Here is a 17,478-nt window from a genome sequence, read left to right on the forward strand (position 1 = left end):
ATTTATCTTTGTTGCTTGTTCTCATGATAAGTGGATTATACTGGCTAATGTTGGGATTGAATTTTCCAAATTCTGAAAATATAGAAAAGGTGAATATGGGCCCGTTCACTTGTTATGTGATGTCTTAAATAGATGCATCGATAAGACAAATACATGTGCGTTTATTGTCAACCAACACAACGATTTGACATATGCAAAGTTACTTGCTCAAAAATAATTGAGTTGAGAGCGTAATTTTCAGATTATATAATCAAGATAATTCATCTTGTGAATGCTAGTTTATATCCAAGTTGGTTTGGCATTGAATGCCTCCGATAAAAAGCTAAACCATTGCTTATGAAAACAATGCTTCATGTGCGAAATTATGATAAATTTTCCCTCACAATTGGTTCAAAGGTTAGGAACTGTAGATATTTCCATCTAACAGTTTTTTATATGTGGTATACGATTAATTAATCTACCATGATGCATAAAGATGGATTCCCCCAAAGAAAATGGGGTGTATGTTAGTTTTTCTAACATAAGGGGGAGAGAATAAGCAGCTGAGGAATATGTGATAAATTATATATCATTAGTATGATCCTCATTCAAAAGATAATTCTACTCAAATGCTAGAAGCATTTGTCGACCCAAAATTAATTTCTAACTTCAGGCCGCAAAATGCTCCTATTAAATTCATGTCCCCGAAGGACATAGTCTAAAGCATGATGCATGAACGTGGTAGACCAATCGGTTCCAAACACAATAATCCTTGAAAAGGGAGAGGAGCAAATGATTAATGATCATTAGAAGGAGGCAATGTGCTCTTGAAGAGCCGCGACATAACACTTCATGAAACCTCATGAGAGGTTAGGTACCTAAAAATAATGGAAGTGATGAGATCTCAATAAGTTATGTCACATTGCGAACCGATACAAATGATATATCGTCGACGATATCTTTGGTACAATATAGCGCAATATTGTAAAAGATTGTGAGGATCTAAATTCTACGTCTATTAAAGCATGCTAACGTAGAAATTATTATCAAGTGAAATGACGCACCTTGGTAAGCGTAAAGTTTATTGGACTCGCATTTGTCCGGACACTTTAAGATGTCACATATTTAAATAGAAATAGATGTTGTCATATCCTATATTAATTACTTGACAAAATTATATGAAAATTCCTGAAGAATTTTGAATGCCTGAAGCGTATACAAGTTGTAGAAGTTTTGTTCGTTATTATGAATTAAATCAAGCAAGGTGAATGTGATTTAATCACCTTAATGAATGTTTAATGATTAAGGGTCTATTTATCCCTACGTTTTGTGGAAATCAAAATCATTCATATTGTTAGTGCAAGTTGATGACTTGAGAATTATTGAAACTCTTGAAGAGTTTTGAAAAGAAATAGATTATCGCCGAAAGAAGTTGAAATGAGAAACTTGCAAGATTTTTTGGTCCGAAGTGCCATATCTTTACGCAATTGATGCATTTATATATTTTGCTATGACTTTGAGGATTACAATATACGATGTTGTTTTATATGACGCTTAAATCATATAAAGATAACATTTATTTATAAAGCAATTCAGAATGCACTTACAGATTATCAACAATATTATATGTTGATGCAACTCTATCCAAAGATCAAGATGTGAAAAACATACATAGCCAACTAGAGAGTGGATTCATAAAGGGATAAAGCTTATTTCACAAAAGTTGTTCTTCACACACAAGCTCTAGAAGAATGGTAATATCAACGTGCAAGAGATTTGTTCGAGCGAGAATATGACCGATTTATTCACCAAGTCTCTACAAACTACAACTTTCAAGAAGATGGTGTACAAGATTGGAATGCGAAGATTCAAGTTTTGGAGTGATGTACCCATTAGGGGGAGTTAATACGCGTTGTACTCTTTTTCCCTTAGCCAAGGTTTTGTCCCAATTGGGTTTTCCTGGTAAGGTTTTTAATGAGGCAACCAAATAGCGTATTATTAGAAATGTGTACTTTTTTCCTTCACTAGATTTTTTCCCGGTTTTTTCTAGTAAGGTTTTAACGAGGCACATTATCTATCAAATAGACATCCAAGATGGGAGTGTTATAAATATTATTTATTATTATGGATGTCTATCTCTAGAGAATATTGGGTTAGTGACTTTGGGATTAAGTCACTTTTTTTCTATAAATATAGAGGTTCTTCTCCATTGTAAATCAATCCCTAACAAGAGAAATAAGAACTCTCCCCTCTTCTCTCTTTCTCTACAATTATTCTTGTTCTTTACTTTATTATTTTATAACATTTTGTTTGTAGTGGGCATTTGTTTTCTTTTCCCTTAATTCAATTATCCTTGGCTAATAGATCGGCAACTTAGTTTTGCTCGAAACCGGTTTTATCCAGAGAAAAAAAAGAAGAAGTAATTTCACAGTGCATATTTATTAAACCGTACTTAATAATATTTTATAATAATATTAGAACTATTAGGTTTATCAGATTGTAACTATATTAGGATAATATTCTCAAATAACTTTATAAAGTATTTCCTCCGTTTACTTTTATTTGTCCAGTTTGGACTTTGCACATCTTTGACGAAATAATAATTGATATAGGAATTTTATTAAAGCACTCATATAATTGATGTTTAGTCTTAGGTCTGGGGAAATGATCTAGGAATAAGTAATTAATTCTAAGGATAAAACATTAATTATTTTTTTTTGATATGCTAAAAGTGACAAATAAAAGTGAAAATATATTTTTAGTATAATGAACAAGTAAAAGTGAAGGCTATAGTAACAGTATTTTATGTTTATTAATTTGGATTCTCATTTAAAAAGGAAATCAACATAGAACTTCTATCTTGCATGTTAAACGTGAACGTTTCAAGCAAGAGCTGGACTTGCTACTTCAAGAAATGTCACAACTCCACTGTTTTCCTTTAAGCTCTCAAGATTTTAATAGCATTATTATATTTGCCATTTTCTAATGTTTTCTTAGTAAATAATTTTGATTTTAACAGATCGAACCATCAACATTTTCTTTGAAAGGAAAAACGTAAAAGGAGGAGTTTATCAAAACAAAACGTACTTTATTTTCTCGTTGGGGTTGATGGGAGTAGGATGCTATTTTAGTCCAACTTATACCACACACTTAACTAACTTTTGGAAAATTTGTATCCAACGGAGAAAATTCTGAAAACAAGCACCAACTGATCGATCTTGGTGCGAATGCAATTTAAATTCTTGTACCAAAAATTTAATGGTTGATTTCAATTTTGTTCGTGTATATGTGTTTTGCTCCGGGGCTCCTTTTCTTATTTGGTACTTCCCCCATTATCGTTTAATTGTTATCTTACAAAAAATAGTCGTTCTCAAACAGTACTTATCATTTTAGAAAGAAAAAAAATGGTTAATTATTTTTTTCAACTTTATATTTAGCATTAGTTGTTCTAGAATTAAGTGGCACTTAAGTATAGTTCATTTATTTATTGAAAATATATTATTGTAGTCAAAGATTAAAGAATTAATAAGCGTAGATTAATTAAATTACTCTTCTCATTTGTATTTTCTAATAAAACATGTAAAACCTTATCATGCGTTGATAACTAAATGGTGGGAATAGAGGGAGTACTTGACTATATAGAGCGTCAAGTTTCTTAATTGTATTCTAATCAGTGACTTTTTCTCTCATCACTGTAATAGTGTAATCTCTGTGTTAATCTATAAGTACCAAAGTCTCAACCAAGCGTTCTTAGGGTATTTTTACACATTAAAATTAAGTTGGGCCATCATTCCAAATTAGAATGTGCTTACAGAGTATACTATAGAACTCTTAGCTATAGACACTGCTTAATTAATGAATTATTGAATGACATGACCTGTGGATTTGAAGCTTTGGAGTTTTCATTGTATCTAATGCAACAAGTTTCAAACATCTATTAAGTAGCTAGAGGAGTTATTTCGTCCCATCCTAAAGATTATGAGTAAAAACTTATTTGCAACACATGTACACAAAGCCAATGAATTTAAGTTATATGTTTTGAATATACATTTTTTAACATTTGATTGTGATTAAGTGATATGCATTTTTACTTTCATTTATTGGTTCGTAGAATTAATTGTTTAGTTAGGTATAAATACTCTACGGAAATAAGCATTTACTAAGATTATGTGCAGGGGCGGAGCCACGTTAGCTCCAGGGAACCCTCTCGGTGAAAAATTACAGTGTATTTTCAAATTTAAAATTATTTTATTGTGTATATATAGTAGATGTTGAACCCCCTAACTTCTTCGTGTATTTACCTTTTAGAATTTTTGAACCCCTAGATGAAAATCCTGGCTCCGCCACTGATTATGTGTCTCGCAAATTTTTGTTCGGCGGGTAATATAATGGCTTCATAATCATCAATAATTTATCTCATTTTTAGTTGTTCTCCAGTAAGGTGAATATTTTTTCTTGCTCTCTTGTCTTCCACATGGTTTTCTTGCTCTCTTGTCTTCCACATGGTTTAATCATATAGGGTTACAATTTCTTTTCACTTTTCTAAGGCAATTGAACAAAAGCAACAGCTTATTAATGTTGACCTTTGTTGGTTGTTGCTTTAATTGAGGAAGGCAAATGAAAAATACAAAAAAGAAAATTGGAAAAAGGACGGTAGACTTTGATTTACTGCTTTGCACACACAGCAAGTGGTTCAAACTTACTTTCCTACCAATAATCTCTCAAACACCTTCCTGTTCGAAATAATGTTTTTTCTAGAAGGTGGTGGGGAAATTGAAGACCCCATTTTGACTTCTCTTTTCCTATTTTTTTTCCTTTCCATTTTCCCTTTTTCTTTTTGTACCTTTCTTTTTGTCTTTTTCTTTTTGTACTCTAAAACCCAAGATGCAGATGTAGCGCATAAGTTATAACACTAATAGAAATAGAGATTTTTTTCACTCACATTTAGTATATAAATTTCATTTCCACCGAACCAACTCACTGAGAAAACAGATGGTGAATAACAAGTGTTTCAATAAACGCCGTAAATTTTCTAATTTTTTTATTTACAAGACATCATATAAGTTTTTCCACCGATATTCAAAGGGTAAATAATACCGAACATTTTTCAGTGAAAAATTAATAGTAAAATAGAGATTTTTTAGTAGTGTAGATTTACACGAATACAGTAATTTTAGCTCAAATTTTATATACATATTAAAATTTTCTAAAAGAAGTATATAAATTTAGATTTCGAACAAAATTTTCTAAAATAAGTATATAAATTTAGATTTCGAACCCATTAAATTAAACAAATTATGGTAAAACTCCTAATTGAAATTCATATTATTCAAATCTGTATCGCCTTTACTTTACCTATAGTAATCTTGACCGGTACTATGTCTCTTTGTCAGTTTCTCTTTATTATACAAACTGTTTTTCTTGAAACAATCAAGCTTTTGGCGATGTCTGTTTGAAGAAGATTTGCTATGGTGTCACCACGAGAGAACCACACTGACCATTAAACTAGTAAGAGGCGTGCCAAAGCATGTGACAAGGAACTTTTTCTTTGGAAGACTAGCCTATTATCCATAACGTAACATGATTGTCGTATCTGATACTGAGCCTATTATATAGTAGATGGTTCAGACATTTTCTGTTTCTCTTAGTCCCCATAAATTTTGATGTTTGAATCCTATCTGGTCAAAGGTTTAAATTTTATTGTTCCCTTACTTTTCTTTTTCATTCATTCTTTATTCTTCTTTTCGGTGTTTTGATTCCTCGCTAATATTTTTCCATTTTGAGTATTGGAAATTATGACCTTAATTAAGTACGAGAAGTCTCCTGTCCCATAAGTACAAGACATCATGGGTACCCTATTTAACATTGCTATTTAATTTGTATTCAGTTTATTGGGCATTTTGTTAAACATTCTTAAACGAAGCAATACTGATCTTTCATGATTGGACATTGCGTGTTACCACCTTCCACCTATCCTGCACATTCGATTATATTTTTGAATGTCTACCTACTTCAAAACAACTTCAAACATAAGGTGTTTGAAGTTTCATATGACTGAAGTTCAAGTATTTTTATCTGAATTACAAGTAAAATTAGTTGAATTTCAGCTATATGTGCATGAACTTTAGGCAAAATTGCTAAAGTACTCAGGCAAAAAGAACTTTAATCATAATGCCTGAACTTTCACCATATAAAATTTTAAACATTTTATCTTATGTTTTTCTGAAGTAGGTAGACGTACGAAAATTTATAACTCTAGGACATAACTAATTAATCAGTGGTACCAGATTCGAGTAAATTATTTGTGCACTTCACGCCCCTCTTATAACCATAATTAAATGGATACGCATGACTGGTCCACCGAGGAAAAGTTTTGAATAGTTGATACTTAGCCCCCATTTGGCCATGAGAATTTTGAAATACCAAAAACTCAAAAAGCTTATTTTTTTAAAAAAATTTCACTTTTACAACTACATTTCATCGAAAACTACAATTTCAAAAATTATGGCCAAACACAACTCCAACTCCAAAATTCCAAAAAAAAGTGAATTTTTTTTTGGTATCTATGGACAAACGGGCCTTTTAGTTAATTTTCAATACAAAAATAGTTAGCTACAAAATAAGTGCTCAATTATAAGGTCCCTCTAAAAAAGATTATCAACCCCTTTCCCTTTTGATTTATAGCCGAACTTCTATTGAAAATTCAACCACTTTTGTTTTCCGGGTTTAAAATTCAACCACTCAATGCAGAAGAATTAAGGCAAAGCAACTACAGAAGTAAAACCGATGCACGACGGTTGTCACAAGGCTTAAATAGAATTTAAGAGCCGAAACAACTAGGAATTACTTTTGTGATAAAATCTTATTTTTCAATTGTTTCATTCGTTTGCAAGGAAATGTTTTTCATGAGGAAATCATTTTCTGATATTTGGTCATCAGAAAATGTTACATCTCAATTATACCTTTTCCGGTAAATATACTCACTAACTAACCAAATACCAGTAAGGAATTTTTTGTGAAAATAATTTTTAAGAAAAATGATTTATGTCATACCTGACACATCCAAGTCTGATTCTAGTGGTTGGATGTCAGCATTGGACTATTAAAGTGTATTACTAGTACTTTGGTGTTGCATGCATGGTGGTCCCCCCAATTATAAAAAATAGGCATATACGGACAAGACATATTGCTTGAATAAATCAATTATAACACATAAATTAGTAAATTTTTTTTTTTTTTAAATATATAGAGTGGAAATGATGCACATAATACTGAGTAATGACCTCGTGTGCCTCTTCAGTTGCAACCTTTTATAGAATTCAACATTGGTAGTTGAACATGTTCCAACATTTGTTTATAACAACTTATTACAGATAAATAATTATTAGTACTCCAAGTTTTTAGGTGATTAAATATATTTTTACACTACAGCATATAAAACTTTATTATTATTCTCTATTTTTCGTCTTTCGAACAGTCTGATGATTTTTTTTTTCTAGTTTGCCCACTATAGCAATAATATTATGCGAGATAGACAAAGAAAGATACACAAGATTTAAAAATCAATACATATATTGATGTATATATCAACACTTCTTAACTTGCCTTTCTCTAAAACCAACAGAACCGAAAGTCCCAAAGGCTGAGAATAGCAGGCCGAGGTTGTATTTGACAATCAAGTCAAAAAGACTTAAAGGAAAAAAATAGAAAAGGTAAAAAATTAAAGGGACGAAAAAAAGACAATAAAAACACAACCCTAGCAATAGGACCTACACTTAGTAGAATAAGACCAAGTTAAATAATTCCTTTTCTCTCGAACTATGTCATATAAATTGGGACATAGGAGTAATAATCAACAACGAGAACCCTTTCGGCAATTGAGAACTCCAGAACCGGAGACAAGGTTGCTGACTAATGAAGAGGGCCTTGCACTTAAGCTTGACGCTTTAGCATAACTCGATGAACTAGCTCCAGCTCCTGATTGTGTAAAATATGCACCATTTAACATTAGGTCCCCTTCTGTCCTCCAGTTCCAACTCTTCCATTCACTCTCTGGTGCATCCTCGTGCTTTGTAACCTACATATATATTATTCCAATGAGTTTAACTGTAAATTTAAATTATTTCTCAATATAAAAATATGAAATTCTTTTTTAACGATTAAAAAGAAAAAAAATGTGTTACATAAATTGAGATAGAGAAAGTACTACTTTATTAGAAGAAGGGACACTAACTAACCTCTTTGCTGAACCTGATATCAGGGGCAAGGAATCTGTTGCCTTGGCTATTGATGGTGGGACTAGCACTTCCACCAATGGCATACATTTCCCAGTGTGTGTAGTCATTGTTCACCACATGGAAGTAACCATGTCTACATCTGTATGTTCCAAAATTCCAATAATTCATTAAATTCCACTGCAGCATTTATATAGTTCCTAACTACCTTTCTCTCTGTCATTTAGAATATATATACCGAATTTTAGGTGCATCATTTGCCTAACACATAAACCATCTAACTTAGCTTGAGAACACAATATTTCAAATTTAAGAATTAACAAAAGTATCATGCACAATGATAAATACTGAAAATATAAATAATTTTTATGCTACTACTAGTATAATTTTATATGTAGTAAGTATATTATATCAAGTTGTCTGTTATATTTCAGATGATCACTTTCCACCGATATAGGATACATAATTATCTTTTCTGCAAGACATTGTAAAAATTTATTTATGCTATCAATAAATAGAAGTTGAACTCAGTAATTCTTTGTTACCTTGGCATTCTTTGGACAAGGCCTTCACCGAAGTGATTAAAAGCAATAGTGACTTGCATGTTCTTGTCTTGAGTATAAGAATCACTGTGTCCCAGGAGCATGACTTTATCATGGTGCGTCATGAAATTGTTTGAAATGGTAATCGCTGTGGACCCCATAATAGCGTCAATCAAGCCGTCATGACAGTTCGATAAAGAACAATGATCCACCCAAATATGGCTCCCTCCAAATATAGACACTCCATCACCATCAGAAACAGTCCTCCACCCATAATGCGATGGACTACTCCGCACCATAGCATTTCCTCCTTGCTTACAATCGTGTATGTGAATTCCATGTATAATAACATTCGTCACGTACTGTATAGTTATACATGGACCACCCGAAATATGTACACTAGCGCCTCTTCCATCAATTGTTTTAAATGAGTTCATAATTAGTTCTTCTTTTAATTGGATGACCATGTCGCTTTTGAAAATAATCCACAAGGGTTCTGTCTGAATGACAGCGTGCCTGAGAGTCCCCGGCTTTGGTGTGACAGGGTCGTCGTCACCAGAGTCAGTGACGACGTAGATTTTACCGTCCCTGCCACCAATGGCGTTTTTGCCAAAGCCAATGGCGCAGTCAGCTAACCGCTGGCGGTTTTGCTCCCAGTTGGGATCACAACGCCAGCAGTCATCGATTGGGTTTCCAGTACCACATGAAAGATAGCCCAAGTTCCTCCTTGAACCATTTAGGCTCCTGCATTATCCCAACAAAAAAAAAAATGTTAAATCATGTTAATGTACCTCATGAAAATGTACTAGCAAAAATAATGTTGTGGACTAGGGATGGATTTAGGACATGTTCTGTGGGTTCAACTGAATTTACGTATACATATGAAACAAATGTGCTAGCGACAGAGGCTTAACATGTTCCTTTTCTGCCACTAGATCAACATCACATTTTTGTCAGTGGGTTCCCAACTTGTAATTCTTATATATACTGCATTTCGCAATACAAATACAGGATCCAACAAGAGTTACTTGGTTCCGAGAACCACCACATAATACCCTAATATGCAATGTGGGACTAAAAGGAAGCGAAATTAATGTGAAGAAAGCAAAATGTACGTACCTATGCACTTCATCAACAAGAGCTTGAGGACTAGAGGAGGCAAAGAGGGACGGAAGAAGGAGAAGGAAAGACAAGATGAATAGTAGAGAAAGAGAGAAAGTGCCCATGTTGTCTGTTGTTTGTCTGTTAGCTTTGCCTTTAGGAAAACAGAGGGAAAACAGAGAATTTGGGTTGGGAAGAAAAGAGAGGGAAATGGAGGAGTTTATAAAGAGGGAAAAGGTAGAGAAATTAGCGGTGTTTAAACAAAGGGGTGGGGTCCATTTTCCCTTCGTGATTACATGTTTTACGGAGATTCCTCTAATTACTCTTACTATACCTGGAAGCTAGAGAGGACTATGGTAGTTTTGTCGGTTAAGCAAGAATTCCTACCATTGTTAGCTTATGATTCGTAGTCTAGTAGGTTAATTAAACAAATAGTTTAACTTATATAGATATATCAACTAAAATATATTTGTAGATGTACTAAAAATGTGAGATTTGTATTTGATTTTGAAAAGAAGATGTATATATATAAGATACTTCATCCTGTCCAAAAACAAAGTTTCCACTTTGAACGTCACGGGCACTTTCCACTTCTAATTCTACTAAATCTAGACATTCATTTCTTTATATTTTTTAAATGAGATTTTATATGTACAAAATTATTGCACATCAGATATATAATATGGTTTTTTAATCTATAAGAATATATATATATATATATATATATATATATATATATATATATATATATATATATCATCCCCTATATTGCAATAATGTCATTCTTTTAACAACAAATGGGAGCAGTATAACTTTACGTAGCAAATTTAAAGGAGTATTACTATAATTTTAGCCCATAGCTCCTTTCCGCATGCAAGAATATATGGAATATTATAATCAAAGTTTTGCAATTTCCATGTTATAGAATAATGTGTAGAAATAATTAAGGGCTGCATGCATATACTGATATACAGATAATTGTCCCCGTCCTCCATTATAATATTCCAACAGCTGCATTTTATAAGCTAACCATGTCGATCCATGCGAACTCAAACTTTTGCTTATGATTGGATCGCATCCTTTAAGGAAGGAAATAAAAAAGTTAAATCTAATATTGCCATAAAAATTGCTCCCTTTTTAGTGGATAGATGGAGAATAATTTCAATTTGGAACTACAGAAGATACTCTCCTATGGTATAAAACATCGAGATTAAATAAGCAAATGGATTACTTTCACCCCGAAAGAAGCACTTCATGAAATATTTCCAAAATGAAGACAACTTACACTTACCGGATAACAATTCACGATTTTTCATTCCTTTTTATCTTTCATAATAAATTGTCTAAATTTGTAAAAAAAAAAAAAATATTGAAATCGATTTTAATTGACCAATGCATGACAATTTTTTTGACGTGTATTTTACTTTTAGCACAAGATGTTTCTAATCAGTGATATGGAGAAATAGACCAGCTGTGTATAGCAAGTTTCACAGGGAGACCTAATTATGTCATTCTGGCCTTTAGTTGCAAAAATTGTGTTTTCCATTTTATTTTGGGTAGGAACCCCTGCCCAATTAATTTTCTTTTGTTGTCCTATTTAATTCGTTCAAAGTTTGATATGTTATTGTCCGTTATTTAAATATTTAGTTAGGTAGTTAAATCCTTTAACTTTTCTTGCTAATTCTTTATTGAAAAATGAGAAATGATTAGTGAATGGCATGTTATGCGTCCACGCACATATGCAAATATTAGAGTGATTCCCAAAGCTAGCCAACTGAGTCTAGCATATTTGTTTATGAAAAATATTTGGCATCACGCATATAAAGTTACTAGATTGCATGGGACCCTTATCATTTGTCTTGATTTTCCCTTTAGTTACAAGCAATCTATGAATTATTTGCTTTCTCTTTTCTGTCTGCTTTTTTTTGATCTTTTGTTCCTCTATTATTTTTGTAGTGGAGTAACTGTAACTTCCATATAAAAGATTAACTGTCAAGAATAGTTTTGCTTTTTATTATGTTATAGGAGATCGATATGGTAGTACAAATTAGCAAAAGACGAATTGTTCTTCTGTTTTTAAAAACTGTTTAGCATAACCTTACTTGGAATCGGTGTTTACACCAAATTAAAGTAGGAGTATTTAACTTTAGAAGTTAAAATTAAAGTGAAAATACTTATCACTTAACCATAATTAAGTGAAAAATACGTAGATGAAAGAAAAATATCGACATTTAATTAATTATTATATTTGATCCATTGTTTAATGGGTAGTCTTATATCATTCACCGATGTTAATTTCTGGTTTTTTTTTTTTTTTTGGGGGGGGGGGGGGGGGGGGGGGGTGGGGTGTTGTTGAAGTTCGAAAAAATTTACCCTGAAAAAAATCGATGTTTTGATCTCTTCTTTACGCTACCGAGTTTTTCCGACTTTGAATTAGGTTCGTAAGTATTAAAAACCTGGCTACTCCAAGATTGTGGACACTAAAATTTCATTGGCTAGTTTGAATTTTGAAATATTTACAATATTGTATCCTATTCCATTTATTTAATCTAGTTCAAACTTTTAGGAATTAAATCCCCGCCTCATTCGTGAAAAAAGAAAAAAAAAGACCCCCATCTAATTTAAAAGAGACTTTAAAGTCTCATCACCACAAAGTGCGACCTAGGTGGTAGTTACAAAATACTAATTCTAATTAAAATCACTTAAAAGTCTTATCCATTCTCCATTAAATCTCATAGAAAATGACATGTTAGACGATCATACATATGACATTATAACCATAGCACATGCTTTTGGTATAAAAATCAAAGTTCGATGGTCCCAACTCTAGTTAGGTACCCAACTTCATATGCCCAAAAACACAAATTTCTTCCTCAAATTCCCTCAATATTTCATGGCCGCAAACCTCGCCGTGACTCCACAAACCAATAGTATTATAGAAGAATGTAACAACACATTCAAAGGAAAATGTGAAAATCCACTCAAGCTGATACAGCAATTCTAAAGCCGCCACTGGTCCACATGACAAACTCGACACATGGCCATGGACCTCCAAATGAAAGGCAAAATGAAAATGAAACAAAGTGCTTTACCAAAAAATGAAAAAATGAAACAAAGTGATAGTTACGTGGCAGATATACCTTGGCCAAGAGGTGCGGGATACCACTCATCCAATTTTTTTTTTTTTTTTTTTTTTTTAACGTTTAGCTCTAAAAATAAGAAGCAACATAGAAATATTGGGTGTAGATATAAAAATTATATTGCTTGTTATTGGTAGTGATTTGTTAATGTGGCTCCACTCCTTAATGGTTAAAATTATTTTTTATATATATAATAGACCTTGAACCCCTTTTGACTTCTTGGGGTGTTTATTTTTTCATATTTTTAACCCCCTTAGTGAAAATCCTGACTCCGTCACTGCCCGAGCTATATCAATTTTCTTAAGTTTCATTCATGCTAACTAATCTGAGTTATTGAGAGCTTAGACGTCAGTGGGAAAGAATTCCGAAAGGATTTTATCCGCTCCTCCTTTCTTTCCCTCTCGATGGTATTCGGTTGTATTGGGCAAAGTAAACATATAATTGGTTGTAGATATGAAGAATAAAAAACATTGTTTGTTATTACAATAATTTATTAATTTGTTCATTTCTTTAGTTATTGAAATCGGTTATGAAAATCCTGTGTGTGCTGTTAATTTGGCTTCAATTTTTTGTTTCCTCTAAAAGCATCCGGATTCTGGTCCTCCTTTCGGGCGGATTGGGGCGAAGCGAATAGAGTCTTTGCGCCATTTTGTTTTCATTACGATTAAGACGTCAATCAACGCACATCCGAATTAAGTTAAGATGTTGCCGCTTTAGATTCAACATGAACGATTAAGATTGCTTATTTTAACATCCGAATGTGCATAACGTATTTATTTAAACATAATAAATATACAATTTAAATTATAAAAACAACTAAATATTAGAAAATAAATACAAATTTAATAAAATAAAAATATTATTTGATAAAAAGATGAATCATTCATGTTTACAAGAATGATGAATATGTTTGTCTTGGTGGTGGGCGGGGTTTTGGGGGGGGCGCGGGGGTTACAGTGGGGGCCAAGGTGGTGGTGCGGTAGGTCGAGGGGGGCGGGGGTGGTTGGGGGTTAAGGTAGGTGGGTGAGAGGGTAGGGGTAGTGAACGGGTAGGGTTGGGTGGGTAGGTGGGGATTAGGGTGGAGTTGGTGGTGGTGGTGAGTTAGGGTGAGGGATGGGGATGGGTTGGGGTGCGGGTGGGTGGTGGTGGGTAGGTTGGTTATGGGTTAGTCAGGGGGTGGTGGCGCGGGGGTGGCTAGTGGAGGGTTGGGTGGGGGTGGGAGGGGGAGTCGGGTGTAAAAAATTATCCGTACAAAAATACCTCTTAACGATATTAAGATTTTTCCAAGTATCTTAATGATTAAGCACCTATTCGACCAAATAAGTCTTAGATCTTAACGTAAACAAACGCACTTAACGAACCAAGGCCCGAACTATTCGTATTGCATTCTCCATTGCGCAAATAAATGAGGCCTTAGATTAAAGGATATAAATGGGATACAATATCATCGAATGGATTGTGAGTCAAAATGTGGATACTACTTTAGGGGAAACCTTTGGGACAATACTAACGTGATGAGGGTCATTTTTATTCTGTTTGGTAGGGTTCAAGTGAATGGCATAGCCATTATGTCTATGCATAAGTTGCCTTGTTGGGTTGGGTGGATTATGGATAGGGTAGTGACATTGTTGATTGTTACTTCATAGCTGCCTATTCTTTGAATTCCATGATGGAGCACTTATCTTGGTACGATGCCACAAATTTGCACATGAATGCGGGTGGGAATATTGATAAGAAAATTGATTGTCAGAGTCTAGCTCAATTCAAAAGTCTGTTTTATGAATTAGGTAAAAGTTGTTTGAGACAATTTAATTAAGAAAATAAATTCATTCTCTCAATCAATGGGTGATAATATTCCAACGCCCTCCTCCCAGTAATAAGAGCCAAAATTTTCATTAAGGCAAATCAAAATATAAAGAAATAAACACACAAAGAAATTAAGAAAATTTTATATATGCATAGTTTCATTTACCTATCTACAGAGTGTAATACTATAATTCTATTAATCGACACCCCTTGTCGGAAACGTGGATGGAATTTATTAATAATATGATTAAAGTTAATATTGGATTGAATTCAACCTTAAAAAGTAGCTCAAGATTTTAGAATAGCCTAAGATCATATAAGGAAATAAGAAGCGATTTTCTCTAACTAATGTGGGAGAATCTGACAGGTATAGTTTCTTCCTTTTTATTATGTATATTTTTAATTAAAAAAAGAGCTCAACTCGGATACTAATTTTTCAATCTGCATTTTTGTCTAATTCTCATTATTTTCAACTAAAAATCACATTACCCTGATCTCCTCCACCTTTACTGGAAGAAAAGTCAGAATCTTTCACCTCAAGTCATGTGATGTACGTAATTAATTGTCTTTTTCCGTAGTTAATTGTGGGCGCAACAGCTAATTATTATTACGTAGAGAACAGAATTACGTAGACTGAACACGATATCGCTTGTCACGGACTCATGGAAGAAGAAGGAAGAGATATCATATATGCATTTGCTCAAAGATAAAAAAAAGAAACCAAAGGAAAAATGAACAAGTAGTTACGCATTGTCTTTTCTTTTCCTTGTTAGTTATTTTTAACAATGACGGTATGACAAATGGATACCCAAAATTAGAACTGAAATACAACGACGTTTTCTATATATGCTTATGGTAATGAGGATGTGTTAGTAGTCCCACATAGCAAGTGAGATGGAAATTTGTCTTCTTATACATTAGCGGATTGAGAATTTTCGCTCAGAGGCTTTGAAAAAAAAAAATGGGAAATCTACATGGCATAACTAACAACTAGTATATATTTATATTTAGTAGCTATAATTTAGATTAATTACATCCTATATTTAAGAGTAATATGTTAAATACAATTAATAGCTACATATATATTTAAAGTAGAATACCCGTCATCACATTATTCCCAACTCAACCCTCCCATCTCTCTCTCCCCTCTTCCCCCACTAGAGCAGCAGTCTATTGCTTACCGCCGCTGGAGCTCCGGCGAACAAGCTCCGGCCACCAACCAACAACCACAACCACCCCTCGACGTCGTGGCCACCGTCGCCGCCAAATCTGGCGAACTAAATTTTTGTTTCGTCAGTGCTTTTCGCCTGTGTTTTCGCCGGCTGTGACGATGACGCCGCCAACCAACAACCTGCTGGCAATCTAACTTTATTTATTATATATGTGAACATATGCAAAGAGAAAGGAATATTGAAGAAAGTCAAGAATGGAATAGTTAATTGCTTCGTACTAAAGGAAGTTTTTTTTTTTTTAAGTGGTTGCTTCATAGTAGAGGCAGTTGTAGCGATTCATAAACCAGATCTGGCGGACTGATTTTTTTGTGTTCGCCTGTGTTTTCACCGGTGGTGACGGTGACAGCATCCATGTTAATATTTTGTTTGGTTTCACTAGATCTAGTGGTGGTCGAGGCGGCGGCGGTGAAGCTCCGGTTCGGCAAATCTGGGCGGAACTAGTGGTTGGTGTTGTTGTATTCACGAATACACGATTGTATTCACTTTTTTTGAGTTTTTTTGTTAATTTTTTAGATTGTATTCATTTTTTTAGGGTATACTTTGTTAATTTTTGGTGTATCTATATTTTTATGTATTCAGTTTTACTTGCTTTATTCATGAATACAACGAGCCCTTTTATAAATACAGATTTAATTTTTAGATTTGTATTCATTTTTTTAAGGTGTATTTGTTAATTTTTGGTGTATATATTCAGTTTTACTCGTTATATTCATGAATACAACGAGCCCGTTTATGAATACAGATAGTCATTTCGTGAATACAGTGAAAAATAAAAAAGAAAAAAGAAAAATCGTTGTATTCATGAATACAACGGAAAAAAAAAAGAATATAGCGGGAAAAAAAAACGAATACCGCGAAAAAAAAAAGTAGCTACGCCATGTAAATATTGAAAATGTAGCTATGCCTAATTTTAAACCCCTAAAATGTAATCATTTATGTAAAATCCCCAAAAAAAATCAAACATAAAAAAATTGTTGTCCCTAGGAATTGAACCTTGGACACTAGAGAGAACTTTGAATATCATGAACCACTTGAGCTAACTTTTTACATTTGTTCAAGGTATTCAAAACTTAGATATGTACATAAACACAAAAAATCTACCCCATATATATAATGAAATTTTTTGTCGAGGGTGAACACCCTCACTCCCATTTAAATCTGCCCCTGTTCTTCTATGTTCTTTGGCAATTTTCATTTTTAAACTAGTTTCTGGGTTAAACTAGATTCAATGTCTATTTTCCTTAAGGAAAAGAACACAAATGTCCATTGCAACAAAATAATTATCTAGCTCCGCCCCTTTACTTTTATACACTCAAAATTATTTACCCAGATGCCCTAAAAATTATGATATCAACATGATATTTCTAAGATACACTAAGGCATCACAAAGGACTTCTTTCAGTTCTTCAAAAACACTCATCAGCCGTCTTTGAAACTCATATGG

At 33.3% G+C, this 17,478-nt stretch overlaps 1 protein-coding gene across 1 annotated transcript; it reads right to left on the reverse strand.

Moving 5' to 3' along the window:
- Window positions 1-7,533: 7,533 nt before the first annotated feature.
- On the reverse strand, window positions 7,534-10,061 carry LOC132056032 (probable pectate lyase 18). The gene is made up of 4 exons (XM_059448071.1): window positions 9,875-10,061; window positions 8,759-9,499; window positions 8,217-8,355; window positions 7,534-8,056 (listed from the first exon to the last, which is right to left on the reverse strand). The coding sequence occupies exons 1-4, from the start codon at window positions 9,979-9,981 to the stop codon at window positions 7,832-7,834; spliced, it is 1,212 nt and encodes a 403-aa protein (XP_059304054.1). The 5' UTR covers window positions 9,982-10,061; the 3' UTR covers window positions 7,534-7,831.
- Window positions 10,062-17,478: the final 7,417 nt, after the last annotated feature.

Source organism: Lycium ferocissimum, chromosome 5 (assembly GCF_029784015.1).
Source record: "Lycium ferocissimum isolate CSIRO_LF1 chromosome 5, AGI_CSIRO_Lferr_CH_V1, whole genome shotgun sequence".
Taxonomy (NCBI): domain Eukaryota; kingdom Viridiplantae; phylum Streptophyta; class Magnoliopsida; order Solanales; family Solanaceae; genus Lycium; species Lycium ferocissimum.

Excerpts from the sequence above, each read along its gene's own strand:
- LOC132056032 (XM_059448071.1), bottom strand. The coding sequence starts at position 9,981 with ATGGGCACTTTCTCTCTTTCTCTACTATTCATCTTGTCTTTCCTTCTC. Across the intron at positions 8,356-8,758 it reads CTTGTCCAAAGAATGCCAAG|ATGTAGACATGGTTACTTCC; the intron begins GTAACAAAGAAT and ends TGGAACATACAG. Across the intron at positions 8,057-8,216 it reads ATATCAGGTTCAGCAAAGAG|GTTACAAAGCACGAGGATGC; the intron begins GTTAGTTAGTGT and ends ATATATATGTAG.